General features: G+C 40.7%; 1 protein-coding gene across 3 annotated transcripts in view; it reads right to left on the bottom strand.

The window, feature by feature from the left end:
- Window positions 1-21,492, bottom strand: part of LOC6603470 (G1/S-specific cyclin-D2) — a 64,275-nt gene that overhangs the window by 24,068 nt on the left and 18,715 nt on the right. For all 3 annotated transcript variants that reach the window (XM_002028413.2, XM_026990948.1, XM_026990949.1), the window contains exon 2: window positions 3,266-3,487. In XM_002028413.2, coding sequence (XP_002028449.2) covers window positions 3,266-3,487 — 222 coding nt within the window. The remainder of the gene's footprint in view (window positions 1-3,265; window positions 3,488-21,492) is intronic.

Here is a 21,492-nt window from a genome sequence, read left to right as displayed (position 1 = left end):
CTCACCACAGCAAACTATCCAATTGTAATTCTTCTTTACTCCTCACTTCCTTTACTTCCTTGAGTCCTTATAAATATAAAAAAGAAACCCTTATGACCCTTCAAATTAAAATTTTTGTCCCTTTGAAAATGCTATATAGCGACAGTCTCTACTCCACGCCATATGAATATGCAAAAGTACGGGAGTATTCTAAGTTTTCGTCCGTTGGCTGAGGTTTTTTATTAATTACAGTCCCTTATGGTGTGGAGTCTTCGAAAAAACATGTTTTATTATTTTAGCACTAGCTAAAAGTACAGTTTTCGATTTTTAAATCGAGTTTTAGTCGTGTTTTTTAGATGCGGCTCGCAGATGAGATCTTATGGCGGTCTCGGAAGTAGCAATTTTGGTTCGGTTTTTTATGTTTTTGCCATAATTTGACCCGTTCTTTATGAAATCACTCAGAACACACCTAGTTTTACCAATTTCATCACTTATTTTCATTATTGATGGACCTACTTCCTTCGAGGCTTTTATTGTGGAGCTTTCGTCCTTTGAAAAGGACTTACCATAACCCACATTTTTTTCTCGTAATAAGGACACCCTAATTGATTTTTGAGAATTTATTCAATGTCCGGTCGCGACCACATCCAAAATAAAAAATTTTTCAATGCGAATGTCGTATTCAAGTGTCGCATTTTTTGGGAGCGGAAATTTGAGTTATGTCAATTAAATTTTTTTTCTCAATCTACTTTGATGAATATTGCTATTATTTTTTTTTTAATTTATGCTAAATTGAATAGAGATTTGAGGAAAATTTAAATTCACCGTTTTCTATGGCTTGTGCCGGAAATATTGGTGCCTAAAGTGTACATTTTAGTATGTCGTATTCAAGTGTCGGGGAGTGTATATACAGACGTCATCAAGATGAATGTTATCAATAAGATAAGGCTGTCATACACACTACTGAACCGATGCAGCAGGACGAAGATCGAGCATACGATGTGGTCAACCTATTAAAATTAGCGTTTAGAGAAGCAAATGGAGAAGTACCACTACCTGCAAAATCTTGAAACCCATATCCAAAGAACGCAATAAAAACTCAATCACTACTTACTTACTACCGTGGTAAGTACAACCACGGTCACTGTCTAGCTGCGGTGCATGCAGCCGAGGCATCATCAACAGAGACCGCTCTAGGAAATGTGATGAACCTTGGGCCATTGAAACCCTGGAACATCCTATCAGCAATTGCCCGGCTAAGATACCTGGGCGTCCCGACGCTGTGGTCATTGAAAGATGCCTCCAAGAGGACGCCAAGGAAAAAACAGCTCGATTCTCGAGGACTTTCAAACCGCAACAACAGGCGGACATCCACTCGGCTATATATATATGTACATATATACTTTATGGGGTCTGAGACGCTTACTTCTTGCTGCTACATACATGTACACTAGAGGTGGAGAACTATCGATAGCACTATCGAGAGACCATCGATAGTGGCTCGTCACTATCGATAGCGTTCGATATTTTTTTAGTGAATGCTTTACACAGTGAAAAAAGTGCCGTCTGAAGCTATCTGTAATGCTAATTTTGCCGCATTCGATGGTAAGTTCTGTTGGGATCTGTTGGATATTTGATTTTTTACAAGAAAATGCAATGGAAAACAAAAATACCGCTCGAAGTAATGCCATTATAACAAATCGTCCCTATTTGGAGAGATCAATTGCCACGGAGGAGACTGATCCACTGCTTTGGATAAACGTAAATATAAATATATTTAAATAATATTTTACAAAAATACTTATTATTTTCATATTTTTCAGGTCAACGAAAATTAATTGGATTTAGTCAAAATCCTTATGTTCAAATATTTATGCGTAGAATCCGAACGCATGTTCAGCAAGGCTGGACAAATCGTCTCTGATAGGAGGATCCGTCGTAAGGAAAAAATATTAATATGTTTCTGTTCTTAAATACGAATTTTTGGCTTATAAAGATAGATGACGTATTGCACTTTTTGCCGAATTCATGTTCCGGGAGTAAAATTTATTCATGTTCCGAAATGTGCATTGAAGCGGAAGTTGTGGGAGCAAAACCTCGGGTGCAGCCTTGGCGCTAATTCTAAAATTTGCGATAGTCACTTCAAAGCTTCCCAGTGGAAGTCTGCACCTAACAAAGTTCCACATTCACCTACGTGGATGAGGTTTCGCATGGCGGACTAATAAAACCGTCAGAAGAATTTAAACATAAGATCAAAGAATTAGAATTAATATTTATAACATTTTAATTTAACCACAAATGTCAAGGCAAAATTATTAATGGCTGCACAAAATGTAAATATTGACATAGTGGTTAAATCATTAGATTTTAAAATTAGAATTTATTTTAGAGTTAAGAGCCTTAACAGAAAAATATGCATGCAAAATAAAAATAAAACTATAAAAAAAACTTCAAGTCTTTGTATTATAGTAGGAAATTTTAAACCCCACGGGCCTGTTAAGGGTTAATCAACATCGACATATGCCGTCTCACTCAAACTCACTATACTATGTGCCTTTCATTCGCACTTATTGCTAGCATACGTTAAGGGACTGACTTTTGCCGACGAGACCACCTTGTATAATTGCATCATGGGCTGGCGATGAGATTTAATGCGGCATGACCGAGTCTGCCAGGCTGAAGTTGCAAGTGTGTGGCGAATAAATGGCAGACGACTGACAACATAGAACAAATATTTCTATGCTCTGTAAATGCTTTAAGTTATGCATAAATTAATCTTTAATAATGAGTTTTTTTTCTAACATTATCGAGTTGGATCTGGACGGATTATGTAGGTCCAGCACCTTTTCTGGCGACAAGGGGCCCCGCCAAAGCGAACCAAAAAAGACTCGATCTGGAGAAATAAAAATAAATAAGTTTATAATATGCATTATGGTCTAAACAATATTTTGCGATTGCAGAACGTATCTGCTCTGCTGACTGGATGGAACCAAATATTAATAAATCTTCCGCGCAAATTTAATGCTCTTGTTATTGGCATCAGCTGTTTTTGACGGATGGTGGATGGTGCCAGTGTGAATCGGAGTTTCACATCTGTCAAAAAATCCCACCATTACCCCGGGATGGGCTCAGTGTGCAGAGCCTATTACCCTATCCTGAATTAACACGATTATATCGTTTTCATTATACGTATCGAGCCTCATACCATTTCTAGGACCACTTAATGCTAAAGCCATTGCACGTGAACACATTAATATTTTAAATATTTGATAAGAGAAAAGCTTACAATTAAATCATCCTTGTATATGCTGTTGTCCGTATAAACGACTAGTAATTCCACGGAGAGTGCACGACAGCTGGGTTCCCGAAGTTTTGAAGCAAGTAAAAGACAGGCAGCAGCTAAAATTTGAAGATGGGTCTTGCGTACTGATTTAGTTGAAAGAAAGCGATCCATGTAATTCAATGCCAGTAATACGACCTCTTCCTGGCAGTTTTCTTCGGCACATACCTGCATCAATAAAATTTTAATTTTTGAGCCGCATTAAAAAAGTGGATATATATTTCTGCTTTATTATATAAATAATATTATTTGTAGTGATTCTTATTTATAAAATTGTATATACAGATAATATATAATTCAATAATATAATATAATTACAAATTAAACTGTCACAACTACCTCCAGCAACAACTTCATGCACTTGTGACTTCTCTAGTCGGTGGTTTTCGCAAATGTTATCCTATTCGTCTAAATTTAATATTTTGTTTGTCGCTTAATTAATTTCAAACAGAAGTCCATACTAATTTGTTGTTATATTAATATTGTTCGGACAAAGCCCGAGTGTAAATTCTTTACTCGTCTTTCTATTTCGTATTCTATTCATTTTCTGTACCTTTTGGTCATTGTACCTTCGCCTTTGCTCGCTCAGAACCATGCTCTCATTGCATCATCTATTTTTTATCTATACTCGCTCTTGTTATCTTTTCTTTTCTATGCCGTCGGTTAACCGTCAGCAGCTGTGCCTACTTTGGAAGTTACTACTTGATATAGTTGAAGAACAGACCTTTTTTGTCCCCAAGATTTAAAATTTAGCTCGAGATCGGCTCGCTTGCCATCTTCGGCCACACAAGTCTTTTTAAAACAAAATTGTTTCCAATAGGTTAATTTTTTCAGTAAACTGGTCACTCAGACCACTCAGAATGACCCAAACTTGGGTTTTCCTTCGACCAATTTTAAGAGACAGGCTAAGTGAGAGGTAAGGAGAGAGCCAGAATAGAGCATCGATAACACAAGATGCGAATAAAGCTATTCGCTCGTTGCTAAGCTTAAGCGAATAAATTTAAGAAAATTCTTTTTGAAAATTGGTTGCTCTTTTGGCCTCAGTGCAAGTTGGCAGTACTCGAAAACCCTGCCTTAGACTCAGCAACTTAATTCCAAAATATGAATGAGTTTCTTACTAATGCAGCAGCAGTGACAATGTCTGGATATATTCCAACTGAGGCGTGTTATAAAGATGTTTCGTAGTGACCAGACGTGTTTTTGTTTTGCGCTCCGCTTCTTTTCCTTTTATTTTGCAATTGAGCCTGTGCTTTTCAACATAAACCTTGATAATAAACGTGTGTTGCTTTCTGTAAGTACGCTCACGCTCAGTTCAGCCCACTCGTATCCCGTAGCCTTTACGAGGGTTGCTATTTATATTTCGGGAATACGAAATAAGAACAACAATTTTTAAATGAAAATGGTTTTATTGTTTTTCAAAATATTCCTCCTCATGATCAATACACTTTTGCATTCGCTTGAACCATTGGTCATACTCGTAAGGAGCTGACCGTTGGTTTTAAGAACCAATACGATCGGCTCCCAGCCATGGAGGCTCAGATAGCGGTTTGAAGCTGCTTAATGAGTCTCCGAGGCGTAAAAGGGTCACTCCGCGGGATCTGCACGTGCCAGCCGTCACTCAGCCGTTCGCGACCGAAAAACTGACTCCGACCACTCCAAGGGTGCAGCCAGTTGATCTCGTTTGCCACTCCAAGGGCAAAGGCAGCTGCTGGCGATGCAGACTCGGTAGCCGAATTCATCGCTCCGGAGAACGTGCAGCCAAGTACGTCTGCAGCGTCCGTGTCCGTGGTGGCAAGCTCGCTAGCTGTCCCGTCTATTCCGATCCCACCAGTGATCAGAAGATCCGGACCTCCGGATATTGCCACCATAGGTACTAGGCCCTAGGTGGCTAACCACTGGTGGGGATCCACCAAAACGACAAGTTTTTGTTTCACGGCTGGCCCCTGACCACATAACTAATGATGTAATTGCTTTTACTCAAAGCTAAATAAAAGCCGTGGGTTTAAAGGTGGAGAAGTTTAAGCATCTCCCCAACTGATTTTGATACCACTTGTTCTGCCAAATTTTGGCCAGAGCATTTGGTGGTGAAGGTTCAAGACTAAGAAGAAGAATAGGACCACCATAGCCCTTAAAAATCATCCCAGTGTGCCATCCTCCTCCTCATCTTCCCGTCCTGCTTTAACCCGTCCAAAAAACGAACTTCTCTTTAAGTAACATATCAGAATGTTAGGGGCTAACGTAGTAAACTCAGCATTCTTTTCCGGTATAGTGTTGCATTTGCTTCCCACGTTATTGTGCTTACCAAAACCTGGTTAAAGCCAGACATTCTTAGTTCCGAGGTTTTGGCCGGCCGGTACACAACTTTTAGAAAAGACCGTTCGTCTCGACGTGCAGGAGGGGTTCTGATTGCGGTGGACTCTAACTTCACGTTGGAACACTTCACAGTCCAAGTTCCACAGGAACTGAAATTCCTGTGCGTAAAACTGATTCGTCCCGCATTCGCTATTTTCATTACTAGCTCGTATATTCCATCTTCTTCGGATATCCCTATTTATGGGCAGCACTTTTCAGCTTTAACCGCTGTTTCTCCCTCACTATCAGATAAAGATCATAGTTATTTAGTGGACGTTGACATGCAATGACTGCATCTTTCAAGAGGCGATGCAATTACTGCACCGTCAAGTGGCCCGTCTGAAACCAGCAGAAGGCTGTTACGCGAGCATGCAGGAAAGATAGCTGTTAGACTAATATTCGAGGAAGATTAGCACGAAAGTTTCTAAGAGAACTAGACATGCATTCAAAATAAACATAAAGATAAAAATACCACTACAATTACTAATTACTAGAAAGGTGTGTAAGGATTTATAATTTAATAAGAGGAAGAGAATTAGTGGTGGATATGATATGGTAGAGGGAATTATAATTCGAGCATAAATCCCTAAACAGTTCTTGCAAAGAATAATTCGATCTACAAAGTGGAAGGAACAACGGTATAACATTTCTAGTGAGTCTAATAGGAATCGTGAAGTTTATGCGGCCCAACCGATCAGGGCTGTCTCTGTCACCCCTGATCAAGTTGTGCACAAAAATCACACCAAGCATTTTCCTACGGTTAACTAAGAATTGGAGGTTTACTAATAGCAGTCTACTAGAGTAAGATGGGAGACTCACACACTCACGAAGAGCAAGGAGTAAAAAGTTTTTCTGTACTGATTCAGTGGTCCCTTGGAAAGCAATATTTGTTTCTCGTCTTATTCCTGAGGCTACAACGGAGGACGTTAAACAACATCTTTTCTCTAAACTTAACTCTTCGCCTGATGATATAGTTGTGACTAAATTTACATTTAAACATAAGCGCAACATATCATCTTCTAAAATTCTTCTCCCTGATTCTTTACTATCCAATTCTCTAGAACCGTCGATATGGCATGAGCATTCAATTATGCATGAGTTCCTTCTCAAAGATTCGAATCCAAGAATTACCGAACCTGCTGCTCCAAAAAACTGATGTACAATTTTTCTATGCACTATCAGAACGTTCGCTGTTTGTTGGGCACATGGCGTCAAATTCATACTAATAGTGCGTCCTTTGATTTCGATGCCATCGCGTTTACCGAAACCTGGCTTAACTCCTCTGTCAATGATCATGAAATTTTCATTGATAGTTACACTATTTATCGAATGGACCGCCCATCTTTTGCAGGTGGGGTTCTGATTGCAGTTAAATCTGTTTTCTCATCTGAGTTATTCCCATTCAATAACATCCATGGAATTGAATTTTTTGCAGTCAAAGTTCGTGTTGGCTCCGCATTTTTCTATTTAACCTGCTCTTACATTCCTCCCAGGTCTGATGCTGAGCTTTACTTACACCACCTCTCAGCAATTAATACTGTTGTTTCTGCATTAGGGTGCAATGATCGAATTATTGTCATGGGGGACTTTAACCTCCCATTTCTTTCTTGGCTGCCTTGTGATGACGCTAACCTGTTGTTTCCCAATTTCCATAATGACTTTATCAATGGGCTAACGGATATTTCCCTTGTCCAAATTAATGCCGTTAAAAAAATTAGGGACAGACTTCTTGACCTCATGTTTGTTAACGATGCTTCTCTTGCTACGGTATCAAAAGCAAGCCCAATATCACTCCCTGAAGATCCTTACCATCCAACTTTGTCGATATCCCTGCAGTGTACACGATCTGGTGGTGCTGACAGTTCCATGGCTCCTTGTCACATAAAATGTTTTCGCAAAACAAACTTTATCGATTTAGATCTACATCTCTCGCGTGTTGAATGGTCGTTTCTTTATTCATTACCGAACATAGATGCAACTGTTAACTCGTTTTATAGCTCTATTTACTCCGCCCTTAATCAATTTGTTCCAGATATCACTACCCGTATCGTCCAAGCCTCCCTGGTTCTCCAAGTATTTGTCATACTTAAAAAACAATAAATCCAGACTCTATAAAAAGTACCAGAGGTCAGGCTCCACGTCGCCCTTAGCTCTATACTCCTCCGCTCGCTCTCTGTTCCTTGCCGTTAATAGTCAGTGTTCACAATGTAGTAGTAACTTTCGTAGTTATCCTAAAAGATCATATTCGTTCGTTAACTCTAAGCGTAAGTCAAACGCTTTTCCTCCGTCCCTTCATTACCAGAACAAAACAGAAGCTTCTGCTGATGGTATTGCAAATTTATTCGCTACCTTTTTCCAAACAACGTACTCGTCTCAAATTTACAACGCATCCACTCCGTATCCGTACCAGCTACCTCAAGCTAACAGCATTTTTCTGGAAGTTTTGTCATCTATGGACATATCGTTTTCTGCGGGTCCAGAACCGTCAATATGGCCTGAGCATACAATTATGCATGAGTTCCTTCTCAAAGATTCGAACTCGAGTCACATAATTACCGAACCTGCTGCTCCAAAAACCTGATGTACCATTTTTCTATTCACTATCAGAATGTTCGCAGTTTGTTGGGCAAGTTGCGTCAAATTCATACAAATAGTGCGTTTGATTTCGATGCCATCGCTTTTCCGAAACCTGGCTTAATTTCACTATCAATGGTCATGAAATTTTCATTGATAGTTACACTATTTATAGAATGGACCGCCCATCTTTTGCAGGTGGGGTTCTGATTGCAGTCAAATCTGTTTTCTCATCTGAGTTATTCCCATTGAGTAACATCCATGGAATTGAATTTGTTGCAGTCAAAGTTCGTGTTCGTATGCCACCTCTCAGAAGGTGTCTATCTTACTCTGATTGGTATTTGCACACACGCCTTCAACTGGATCTAAGTGAACTACTATTGTGGTGCTCAACTAATCTTCTTTTTCTGAACCTTTCTAAATGCAAACTTATGGCATTTTACCGTCGCGCTCCACATTTCATGTTCTAGGAATTCATGTCCTCGAGCGAATTTGGAGTTCAAATATAGCCATATAGCTGCAACTGTAAATAAAGCTAAGGGTGTTGTAGCGTTAATCAAGCGTTGGTCCAAGGAGTTTGACGACCCGTACGTTACGAAACAACTGTATATCTCGTTAGTACGTATTAATTGGAGTATTGTTCTTGTGTGTGGAGCCCGCAGTATAAAGAGCAGCAGGTTGTTATTGAATCCGTGCAAAAGCAATTTTTAATTTTTGCCCTTCGGAACTTTAACTGGGACCCGGGTAGAATCTTGCCACCCTACCGGTCTAGGCTAAATCTTATTGACCTGCCGTCGTTGCACCATCGCAGAATATGCAATGGCGTAATGTTCGTGCACAAGCTCCTTCTCGGGATTGTTGACTCCCAAACTCTCTTGGGTCAGATTGACTTGGCCGTTCCATCTAGACCTACCCGTACTTTTAGGCCTATCCGTTTACCCATATGTAGGTCTAATTATGCCGATCATGAACCTTTTAGGGTTTTATGCCATAATTATACCTCCCTCTGACATACCCTATCTTCTTTATAATCATTTAAATTTACCTAACTTTTAACATATCTTTTTCCGCCTTTTGTAATTAAATACCATTATTAACAGATAATTTGTTAATTTAATAAATAAATAAATAAATAAAATTCAATACGGTCCTGGTGTACTTTTTACTGAGGGCACCATACACAGGAGCCGTATTCTAAGATCGGACGAACAGGCGAGGTATAGAGAGTCTTTGTTATATAGGGGTCGTCAAATTCCTTTGACCACCTCTTTTTAAACCAAAGCACGCCCATGGCCTTAGTTACCATGGTAGAAATGTGTTCGGAAAACTTGGGGTCTAACATAACACCCAGATCATCCACCAGGGTAATTATCTCAAGAGAACCATCAATTAGGGTATAGGGAGCCAACAAGGGGCTAGAACGATGAAATGTCATAACTTGGCGTTTCGAGGCATTAAGGTGAAACAAGTTTGCACAACACCATGACTGAAAGTTATTGAGATCGGATTGAGAAGTTATTGAGCGAGAATGAAATGAAATGTCCTTATATAGGACATAGAGTTTAACATCATTCGCATACATACATATGTAAGTACTCGAGAGTATGTTAATACCGAAGGCAGGTCATTAATAAAGAGTGTGAAGAGTAAGGGGCCTAGATGGCTGCCCTGTGGTACTCCCGAAGAAACCTTTACTGGTAAAGAGAGGGAGTTTTTGAAGAGGACTCTTTGAGACCTGGAACAAAGATAGCTAGAAATCCATCTCAGGAGGTTGGGTGGCATCCCTAAAAGGTCAAGTTTATGCGCTAAAAGGGAATGGTTTACAGAGTCGAATTCTTTACTAAAATCGGTGTAAATAACATCCCTCTGTAAGTTACCTTGAAAGCCTTTAATAATGAAAGAGGTAAACTCTAACAAGTTCGTGGTGGTTGATCGTCGCCTTATAAATCCATGCTGAGTTGGAGATATAAGTGACTTGCAGAGATGTTGCAAGTGCGGAGTTAAAACCTTCTCAAACATTTTGGGAATAGCGGATAACTTTGCTATACCTCTATAATTTTTTGCGTCAGACTTGCTACCTTTTTTATGGAGAGGAATTATAAACGACAAACGAATTATAACGACAAATCGATGGACAGGGTGAATAATTTAAGCAAGGGTCCACACAGAGCCTCGGGCAGTACCTGAGTTCCTGGAACCCCGTCTGGACCCGGTGAAAACACCGCCTTAACTAGTCGAAGATCATGAAGTAAAGAACATTCATTTACCAAGGGACTGAAAATGCCGTTCGAACTCGGTAAAGTAGCTTTCCTCAGAATAGGTGGTTTGGAAAAATTGGGCAAAAAGATCGGCAATTGCCTGATCATTATTTGCCGACGTATTACAAAATGATAGCGAGGATGGGTGTGCGGAAGTTCTATGCTTGCTGTTTACGAAGCAGTAAAACTTTTAGGGTCCTGAGAAAAACGTATCCTGCATCGAGATAAGTAGTTCTTATAGCATTGTGCATTACTGAAAAGTTTGACCGAGCTGTTACAAAGCGAGAGTGAGAAGTAGCAGAACAAACTTCTTGAACTATTTTATAAAGTCATGATTTTAAGTTTTTTAAACTGGATAACTCTATGGTTTTCCAGATCTAATCGGACAAGAAAGCGGGACTCAAGAATCAAACGAGGGGGAACGTTGTGAGTTGCTGCGGACACCGCAACTCTACATTTATACCCGATACTTAGTCAGTATGGCTCTCCTCCACCAGACGGCGCTAGCATTGCATGACACGACAAATAGTACGTGCGAGAGAGACAGAAAATCAGTCTGAGCGTGACGTCGGGCGCTGCGTAGCCACTGCAAATTGATTTGTTCCTTTTGGCTATACAATTTATCCGATCTGATCCAGATTCAGCAATCTAATAGATATGGTCGTTATCTATGATTCTGCGTTTTTAGTTTTCTCGAAACTGCAATATTGTGGATGCAACACATTTTCGTCCTTTGTGGGGGCGGAAGGGGGTGGGGCGAAATTTTGAGATATACGTTTTATAGTGACATCTTAAAGGAGTGTGTGTACCGAATTTGGTTACTCTAGCCTTAATAGTCTCTGAGATTTGTGGATGCCTCAGATTTTCGTCCTTTGCGGGGGCAGAAGGGGGTGTGGCGAAATTGTGACACAAAAAGGTCAAGGTCCGATATCACAGGAGTGTGGATACCAAATTTGGTTGCTCTGGCTCTTATAGGTTCTGAGATCCCTTGAACTCATATTTTGCAATTGGCAAAACCGACCATGAAACCTGTGTGTGAGAGAGAGAGACAGAGCGAGAAAGAATGAAATTGTTTTCTTGATTCTGGCTATAATACTTATACGATCTGGTTCAGATTTTGCACTCTAGAAGATATAGTCATCTTCTACGATTCTGCGATTTTAGTTTTCTCGTATCGTCGAAATTGTGGATGCCACTGATTTTCGCCCTTTGTGGGGGCGGAAGTGGGCGGGGCAAAGTTTTGAAATATTCTTGTAGCAGTGACATATCACAGAAGTCTGGATCCAAAACATCGTTGCTCTAGCTCTTATAGTCTTTGAGCACTAGGCGTTGAAGGGGACGGACAGACGGACGGACGGACAGAAGGACGGACAGACAGACATGGCTCAATCGACTCGGCTATTGATGCTGATCAAGAATATATATACTTTATGGGGTCGGAAACGATTCCTTCTGGACGTTACACACATCCACTTTCACCACAAATCTAATATACCCCAATACTCATTTTGAGTATCGGGTATAAAAATGTGCCAAGAGCATTGTAAAATATGTTTTTGCGGACCAATCAAAATCCCTAATGAGGTTATACTCATTTAGAGTATCGGGTATAAAAATGATAAGACGATTACACATCGTTCACGACCTCTATGGGACAATACGAATGGTTGAGGGTGCCTTTCGGGTTACGCAATGCGTCTGCGACGTTCCAAAGATTCCCAAACAAAATTTTCTCAGAAATGGTAAAAGAAGACAAGGTTGTAATATGCATGGGCGACATAATGATAGCAACAAAGGATAACGATAGTCACATGGAAATTTTACAAGAGGTGATGAAACGTTTGATAGCGAATAAACTTGAGTTAAGGAGTTAAGAATAAATTCGAATTCTTAAAGTAAGAAGTTAAGTACCTAGGTTATTCCATCTCGGGTAACGGTAAAGCAAAGCCTCTTTATGATTTGGTCAACAAAGACAAGAAGTTTTAATTCAGAATCACAGAACTAGAATGTTTCGAGCAACTGAAAAGTAATTTTTTGTAAGCACCGATCTTGGCACTTTACAATCTCAAAGACCCGAGAGAATTACATTGCGATGCAAGTTCGCTAGGTTTCGGTTTAATAATATCGATATCGATATCTATCGTTGCTGATGGTCGCGTCTTTTCTTCGCTCCGCTTAACAATTATTATTTTCGGTGATTTAAGGAGAGTAATTGCGTTCTATAAACATTTATCGTGCATTCCGTTTGCTATATGTGCATAATCAGTACTCGTGTTTTCGTGTATTTTTTCCCCGATATTAATCCAACATGTGTGTTCTTACCTACCCCGCCATTCTTAGTCACTGCTGAATAGTTGTTGACATATGTATTGCCGGTGCCCTCGCTCTGAGCCAATCTCTCGTTTATATATCTCTTCTGCATACATACTAACACAGCCGGTTCGCGTTTGTCGCCTCCCTCTCTCCCTCTCCCTAACTTAAAGTTGTCGCTCAAGCGTTTTTCTATTTCTTTTATCCAATTTCTAATAATTCATAATGAGTACTTGCTGTGCTAAATGCTGCCGCTCGGCTGTCACACGGCAAACATTCACCTTCTGCTGGTTGTGTGATAACATGGCACACACTGTTTGCGCCGACTTTGGCCAAATTGGAGGACGCGTAGTCGACCTCACAAAGAGTAGCTGCGGTCTCAACTGGACTTGTTGGGACTGCAGAGCTATTTAGATCGACCTGCGTGTTTTTATGAGACAGACTTATAATGAATTGAGGGCAGACTCTGGATTCAAAATGCTCCAGGATAAGTTTCTCGCGATGGAGGCTCATTTCAAAGACCTAAAAATGATGACTGATTGGCCAAAGAGAAAGAAGATTAACCACTATTTGCCAAACTCTAATACGGTCCTTTGCATTTTAACTAATTTGAAATCGTGTAACTTTTCTTTCTCCACTGGTCCAGATTTGGTTCCCAGTGCCGTTCTTAAACTTTGTGCGGATTCTCTTTGCGTGCCTCTCTTAGAACTGTTCAAACTCTCTCTCGGGCTTGGTGATTTTCCCACCGTCTGAAAAGAATCTTAAATATTTCCCATTCATAAAAAGGAGTCTAAATCAGATGTTTCAAACTACCGTTGTATCTTCAATTTTTCTCCCAATCCTAAAATCTTCGAAAAAATTATTACTACTCACCTCCAACACTTTTTAGTTCCCTGTTTTCAGAATCACAGCACGGATTTGTAAAACGTCGCTTTTTTCATCTAACCTTCTCGAATTTTCCACCTATGTAACCTCCGGATTTTCAAAACAATATCAAGCTGATGTAGTCTATACTGATTTTAGAAAATCTTTCCACTCAGTGAATAACAATCTTCTTATCCACAAAATATCTCTACTAGGATTCCGGACTAAACTTCTTCTCTGGACTAATGCGTTCCTTTTCAATCGTTCTCAGCGTGTCTGCTTCCAATCTTCTCTTTCTAAACCAGTTTTTCCCCTTATTATTTAACCTCTTTATCTATGATCATCCCAAAGTTTTAACTTATTCCCGAGTCCAAATGTATGCTGATGATGTCAAGCCATGTTTTTTCTATAGCGATCCTCAGTCCCTCAGTCTCTCAACAATTGGTGTATAATTAACGCTCCTCCTCTTAACATTTGCCAATGTAACGCCATGACCTTCCATCGCAAAAAGCCTTACCTCTTTGACTTTTCAATTAATAACATTTCCTTGGAACGCCTGTACAAAATTAATGACTTGGGAGTTATCTTTGTACTTAACTAATGTTTTAATTTTCTGTCTTGGAATATGGTTCCTGTATCTGTTCTCCTCATTACCAAAAATATCAAGATATGCGAGTCCGTTCAGAATCAGTTCCTTATCTTTGCCATGCGCGGTCTTAATTGGGACCCTTCTCATCACCTTCTTTCTTTTGAGAGTCGGTTACGTCTTAAATTGCATTCTTTTAAAAGCCGTAGGACTTGTTATGGAATTGTTTTTCTGCATAAACTTCCCCTAGGCAAGGTTGAATCCTCGGCCCTCATTAGCCTTATCAGTATTGCTGTCCCACCTCGACCGACCGGTCAGAAAGAAAGTCGCCAGAACATAAGTAAGGCAGAGGAACACCTACGGCGCATTTGCGACAATATCCAAGATGACATAGACCAAAAGATGTCGAAAAATTAAAAAAAAAAAAAAGATATTAAAGATATTAAATTAAAGTTATAGAAGAGTCGGTATCGTAGTCTCACAGAAGAAACCAGAAGAATTTATCGAAAATTAGAAGACTTAATCGGATGAATAAGAATCAGAAGCTCGATAAAGAAGGAATTCGACACTTTGAACAAACCGTTCAAAAACCTAGAGATATTCAAAAGATGTCAGATGTGCTAGACTTTATGGAACAGCAGTATCAAACACTAACAGCAGTAGCAGGAAACAATCATGCCAAGAGAGAAAGAAAGGCGAATCAAAAGCAGGTAACGTCCGCCTACTCACAAATTTTAAAATGTAAGCAACACTTACAACTTTGATGGTTTTTATACCCGATACTCAAAATGAGTATTGGGGTATATTAGATTTATGGTAAAAGTGGATGTGTGTAACGTCCAGAAGGAATCGTTTCCGACCCCATAAAGTGTATATATTCTTGATCAGCATCAATAGCCGAGTCGATTGAGCCATGTCTGTCTGTCCGTCTGTCCGTCCCCTTCAGCGCCTAGTGCTCAAAGACTATAAGAGCTAGAGCAACGATGTTTTGGATCCAGACTTCTGTGATATGTTACTGCTACAAGAATATTTCAAAGCTTTGTCCCGCCCACTTCCGCCCCCACAAAGGGCGAAAATCTGTGGCATCCACAATTTCGACGATACGAGAAAACTAGCAGAATCGTAGAAGATGACTATATCTTCTAGAGTGTAAAATCTGAACAAGATCGTATAATTATTATAGCCAGAATCAAGAAAATAATTTCATTCTTTCTCGCTCTGTCTCTCTCTAACACACAGGTTTCATGGTCGGTTTTGCCAATTGCAAAATATGAGTTCAAGGATCTCAGAACCTATAAGAGCCAGAGCAAACAAATTTGGTATCCACACTCCTGTGATATCGGACCTTGACCATTTTGTGTCAAAATTTCGCCACACCCCCTTCCGCCCCCGCAAAGGACGAAAATCTGAGGCATCAACAAATCTCAGAGACTATTAAGGCTAGAGTAACCAAATTTGGTACACACACTCCTTTAAGATGTCACTATAAAACGTTTATCTCAAAATTTCGACCCACCCCCTTCCGCCCCCACAAAGGACGAAAATCTGTTGCATCCACAATATTGAGGATACGAGAAAACTAAAAGCGCAGAATCATAGATAATGACCATATCTATCAGATTGCTGAGTCTGGATCAGATCAGATCATTTTTATAGCCAAAAGGAACAAATCAATTTGCACTGGCTACGCAGCTCAGACTGATTTTCTGTCTCTCTCGCACTCATTCTTTGTCGTGTTGTTTAATATTGGCGGCGTCTGCCGGAGGAGAGCCATACTGACTAAGTATCGGGTATAAATGTAGAGTTGCGGTGTCCGCAGCAACTCACAACGTTCCCCCTCGTTGAAATTGTGGATGCCACAGATTTTCGTCCTTTGTGGGGGCGGAAGTGGGCGAGGCGAAGTTTTGAAATATTCTTGTAACAGTGACATATCACAGAAGTTTGGATAAAATGTGGTTGCTCTAGCTCTTATAGTCTTTGAGCACTAGGCGCTGATAGGGACGGACAGACGGACAGACAGGGCTCAATGGACTCGGCTATTGATGCTGATCAAGAATATATATCCTTTATGGGGTCGGAAACGATTTCTTTTGGACGTTACACACATCCGTTTTCACCACAAATCTAATATACCCCAATACTCATTTTGAGCATCGGGTATAAAAACGGTGAACGAAACAAGTCTCACGACTTTAAAGTCAGATAAGGCAGTATATCGTGATCCACTATGCCAAGTAGAAGTTATTGAGCCCAATGGAATTTGATCGTATTATACTTTGATATGAATTAATTTCTGGAAATCAATGATCACATAAATATTATGCTGCTTCAGATAAACAATATACGTCATCGGTAATATGCGATGACAAATATCGCGCATAGAAGATACAAATAAACACATGTTTGGGCACAGAAATGCGAGAGTCAACCGAGCACCATTCGGATTTTTGGGATCATACTACCACATATTGTTCGGACTGATGGATGAAGAAGATCGAGAAATCATGGAAATTAACATGAAGTGCTTCTCAAAAGTCAAAACCTTTTGAATTTTCTGATCAAAAAGCAGACGACGATAGTTGAATCCACTCTTAATATTTTGACACGAACCAAAACGGAAATCAACAAACGATTCAAGAATACTGATCTTCACGTTAACAAAATGACAAAACGGTTCAGCAGAATTTCTACTTCTATCAAGAGACAATCAGATTGTGTATGCTTACTAAACAAGTTAGAATTTCGATTTCGGAAAGCGAAAGGATTCAAGCGGACATAGTTGGATTGCCAGTGCAGCATAAGTCGACGACAAATTCGCTATTAGCGTAAGCATTCCCTTGATAAGCAGTCAGTCATCTCAACTATATAAAATAGTCCCATTCCTTTTGAGATGCATAACCACATGATTCCAGTAGTACGAGACTACTATCTTGTTTTCAACTTCATACTTAATTAATACCATATAATGTCCGAAGCATCTTTACATAGATGTCTGCGAAGGAAATTGGGCATGAGCCCATGCAAATGATGATGCATGCGAAATAGTACCTCTGAAGCGGACAACTACCTACCAATGCACGTTTATTGAAGACAATCCACTACTGTTTTGGGTAAGGTTAAAAAAGAACAACGACTGGCTGACCGTTGACTTTAAAAAGCAGTACGATCGGCTTCTAGTCTTTGGCAGTCTGCAACTGCTGAATGAGTCTCCGAGGCGTAAAAGGGTCACTCCGCGGGATCTGCACGTGCCAGCCGTCACTCAGCCGTTCGCGGCCAAAAAACTGACTCCGACCACTCCAAGTGTGCAGCAGTTGATCTCGTTTGCCACTCCAAGGGCAACGGCAGCTGCTGGCGATGCAGACTCGGTAGCCGAATTCATCGCTTCGGAGAACGTGCAGCCAAGTACGTCTGCAGCGTCCGTGTCCGTGGTGTCCACAAGCTCGCTAGCTGTCCCGTCAATTCCGATCCCACCAGTGATCAGAAGATCCGGACCTCCGGATATTGCCACCATAGGTACTAGGCCCTAGGTGGCTAAACCACTGGTGGGAGTCCCACCAAAACGACAAGTTATTGTTTTACGGCTGACCCCTGACCTCAAATCTAATGATGTAATTGCTTTTATTCAAAGCTGAATAAAAGCCGTGGGTTTAAAGGTGGAGAAATTTAACTTCTCTTATGCCAGGGAGATAGCCTCGTTTAAGATAAGCATCTCCCCAACTCAATTTGACACCATTTGCTCCGCCAAATTTTGGGCGGAGCATTTGGTGGTGAAGGAGTTTAAGGCTAAGGAGAAGAATAGGCCCCGCAGAACTCTTCGAAATCATTTCATTGTCCCACCCTCAACCTCAACTTCCTCTTCATCATCATCTCGCCCTGCTTCCTCCTCTCCAAAAAAACGAACTTCTCTTTTGGTAACTTATCAGAATGCTTACGTAGTAAGCTCAGCATTCTTTTCCGGTATAGTGTTGCATTTGCTTCCCACGTTATTGTGTTTACTGAAACCTGGTTAAAGCCGGACATTCTTAGTTCCGAGGTTTTGGCAGGTCGGTACAAAACTTTAAGAAAGGACCGTTCGTCTCGACGTGCCGGAGGGGTTCTGATTGAAGTGGACTCTCACTTCATGTCTGAACACTTCAGAGTCCAAGTTCAACAGGAACTGGAATTCCTGTGTGTAAAACTGATTCTTCCCGCTTTCGCTATATTCATTACTTGCTCGTATACTCCACCTTTTTGGATACCCCGTTTTATGAGAAGCATTTGTCCGCTTTAACTACTGTTTCTTCCTCGCTATCAGATAAAGATCATATGATAGTTCTTGGTGACTTCAACTTGCCAGGAACTGTTTGGTCTTCGGTAAACTAGTCTAGTAACCTAGTGCCCATGTCACGACATGACTTTGTTGACGGCTTGCTTGACCTGTCCCTGTCTCAAGTCAACCATGTGAAAAATTCCTTGGGTCGATTGCTTGATCTGTGATTTTTATCGGATCCGACCTTAGTGTTGTTAACCCAAGCTCTTCCGCTCACTATACCTGAAGATGCCTACCATCCCACTTTCGAAGTGTTGCTAGATATAAGACCAACTGTATTGGATCGGTCGAGTAGGCCACCTGAACGTGTCCGCTGCTTTCGTAAAGCCGAGTTTGCGAAGCTTAATAATCTCATTAGCGATTTTGATTGGTCCGATTTGTACTTGTGCACTGATGTCATAAAAGGCACAAACATTTTTTACAATGCTCTTGGCACATTTTTTAATTCTTGTGTCCCGCTTTCTTGTCCGATTAGATCTGGAAAACCCCCTTGGTTTGCCAAAGAGTTATCCAGCCTAAGAAACTTAAAATCAAGACTTTATACAAAATTTCAGGAAGTTGGTTCTCCTACTTCTCACTCTTGCTATGTAACAGCTCGGTCAAACTTTTCAGTTCTTAATGCACAATGCTATAAGAACTACTTATCTCGATGCAGGATACGTTTTTCTCAGGACCCTACAAGTTTTACTGCTTCGTAAACAGCAAGCATAGAACTTCCGCATAGATCCGGCAATTGCCGATCTTTTTGCCCAATTTTTCCAAACCACCTATTCTGAGGAAAGCTACTTTACCGGGGTCGAACGGCATTTTCCGTCCCTTGTTAAATGAATGTTCTTCACTTCAAGATCTTCGACTAGTTAAGCCGGTGTTTTCACCGGGTCCATACGGTTTCCAGGTTGTGTACTCAGTTACTGCGCCGAGGCTCTGTGTGGACCCCTGCTTAAACTATTCACCCTGTCCATCGATTCTTCTTGCTTCCCCCCGATCTGGAAGAAATCGTTTATAATTTCTCTCCATAAAAAAGGTAGCAAGTCTGATGCAAAAAATTATAGAGGTATAGCAAAGTTATCCGCTATTCCCAAAATGTTTGAGAAGGTTTTAACTCCGCACTTGCAACATCTCTGCAAGTCACTTATATCTCCAACTCAGCATGGATTTATAAGGCGACGATCAACCACCACGAACTTGTTAGAGTTTACCTCTTTCATTATTAAAGGCTTTCAAGCTAACTTACAGACGGATGTTATTTACACCGACTTCAGTAAAGCATTCGACTCTGTAAACCATTCGCTTTTAGCGTATAAACTTGACCATTTAAGGTTTCCGCCCAACCTCCTGAGATGGATTTCTAGCTATCTTTGTTCCAGGTCTCAAAGAGTCCTCTTCAAAAACTCCCTCTCTTTACCAGTAAAGGTTTCTTCGGGAGTACCACAGAGCAGCCATCGAGGCCCCTTACTCTTCACACTCTTTATTAGTGACCTGACTTCGGTATTAACATACTCTCGAGTAATTACATATGTATGTATGCGGATGATGTTAAACTCTGTGTCCAGTATAAGGACAGTTCATTTCATTCTCGCTTGCCATCCGATCTCAATAACTTTCAGTCATGGTGTTGTGCAAACTTGTTACACCTTAATGCCTCGAAATGCCAAGTTATGACATTTCATCGTTCTAGCCCCTTGTTGGCTCCCTATACCCTAATTGATGGTTCTCTTGAGATAATTACCCTGGTGGATGATCTGGGTGTTATGTTAGACCCCAAGTTTTCCGAACACATTTCTACCATGGTAAATAAGGCCATGGGCGTGCTTGGCTATATAAAGAGGTGGTCAAAGGAATTTGACGACCCCTATATAACAAAGACTCTCTATACACCGCTTGTTCGTCCGATCTTAGAATACGGCTCTTGTGCATGGTGCCCTCAGTACGAAGTACACCAGGACCGTATAAAATCAGTACAGAAAAACTTCAGAACTGACAATACTAAATTCTACGCGAAAGCAAGTAAACGACCAACGTGCTACGGATGGTTGAAATAACATTGCCCATAACCATGCCTCACAGCCAACTGACGACTCTCATGTTTCTTGGCAGGACAGAGGAGTTCCTCCTCCTCCAAAAAGAATCCCCCCACTCAACTGAACGCAGTCTCCCAAGTAGTCAAAACCCTGCTTCTGCAAATTACTATGCGCCACTCGCGGACATTGACGACCCAACTGCCGACGGTTCCTAGGAGATGGACCTCAGCCCTCACAAGGAGTGTAACGAATCCCCTATAACCAAACGCAACCCTCTGCATCCTCCAATCATCATACCTGGGGTAAACGACATCACAATGTTCTGGTCAATGTTGGATACGTTGGCAAGCCCCGAAAATTACCGTATAAAAACAATCACAGGAGGACAAATTAGACTCCTATGCAACGAATCAACCACTTACCGCAAAATTGCCTCCGCGTTGATGGCTAAAGGCGTTCTCTGTCATAGCTACCGGTTGAAAGAAGAACGGTCATATAGAGTGGTAATCAAAAATCTTCACCACTCCACCATAACTGATTATATTAAGCAAGATCTCATGCCCAAAGGGCATCTAGCACGATTCACCCGCAATCCTCTTAACAGAGCGACCAAGAAGCAGCTCAGCTTATTTTTCGTGGATTTAGAGCCAAATGAAAATAATAAAGAGATCTTCAAATTATCAGACCTCCGCAGACAAAAGATAACTGTTGAGCAGCCACAACGTAAACAGGAGATATCACAGTGTCACCGATGTCAAGAATTCGAACACACTAAAATATACTGCAACAAAAAATTTGTTTGTGTTAAATGTGGGCCACCATAGAATGCTCAAAGCCACGAGACGTCGAGCCCAAGTGTACCAAATGTCTTGGCTCCCACACTGCCAATTATAAAGGCT

Source organism: Drosophila persimilis, unplaced genomic scaffold (genome assembly GCF_003286085.1).
Source record: "Drosophila persimilis strain 14011-0111.01,24,50 unplaced genomic scaffold, DperRS2 tig00000631-arrow-arrow-pilon, whole genome shotgun sequence".
Classification (NCBI taxonomy): Eukaryota; Metazoa; Arthropoda; class Insecta; order Diptera; family Drosophilidae; genus Drosophila; species Drosophila persimilis.
The sequence above is the reverse complement of the archived record's forward strand: the minus strand, read 5'-3'. Positions and strand labels throughout refer to the sequence as shown.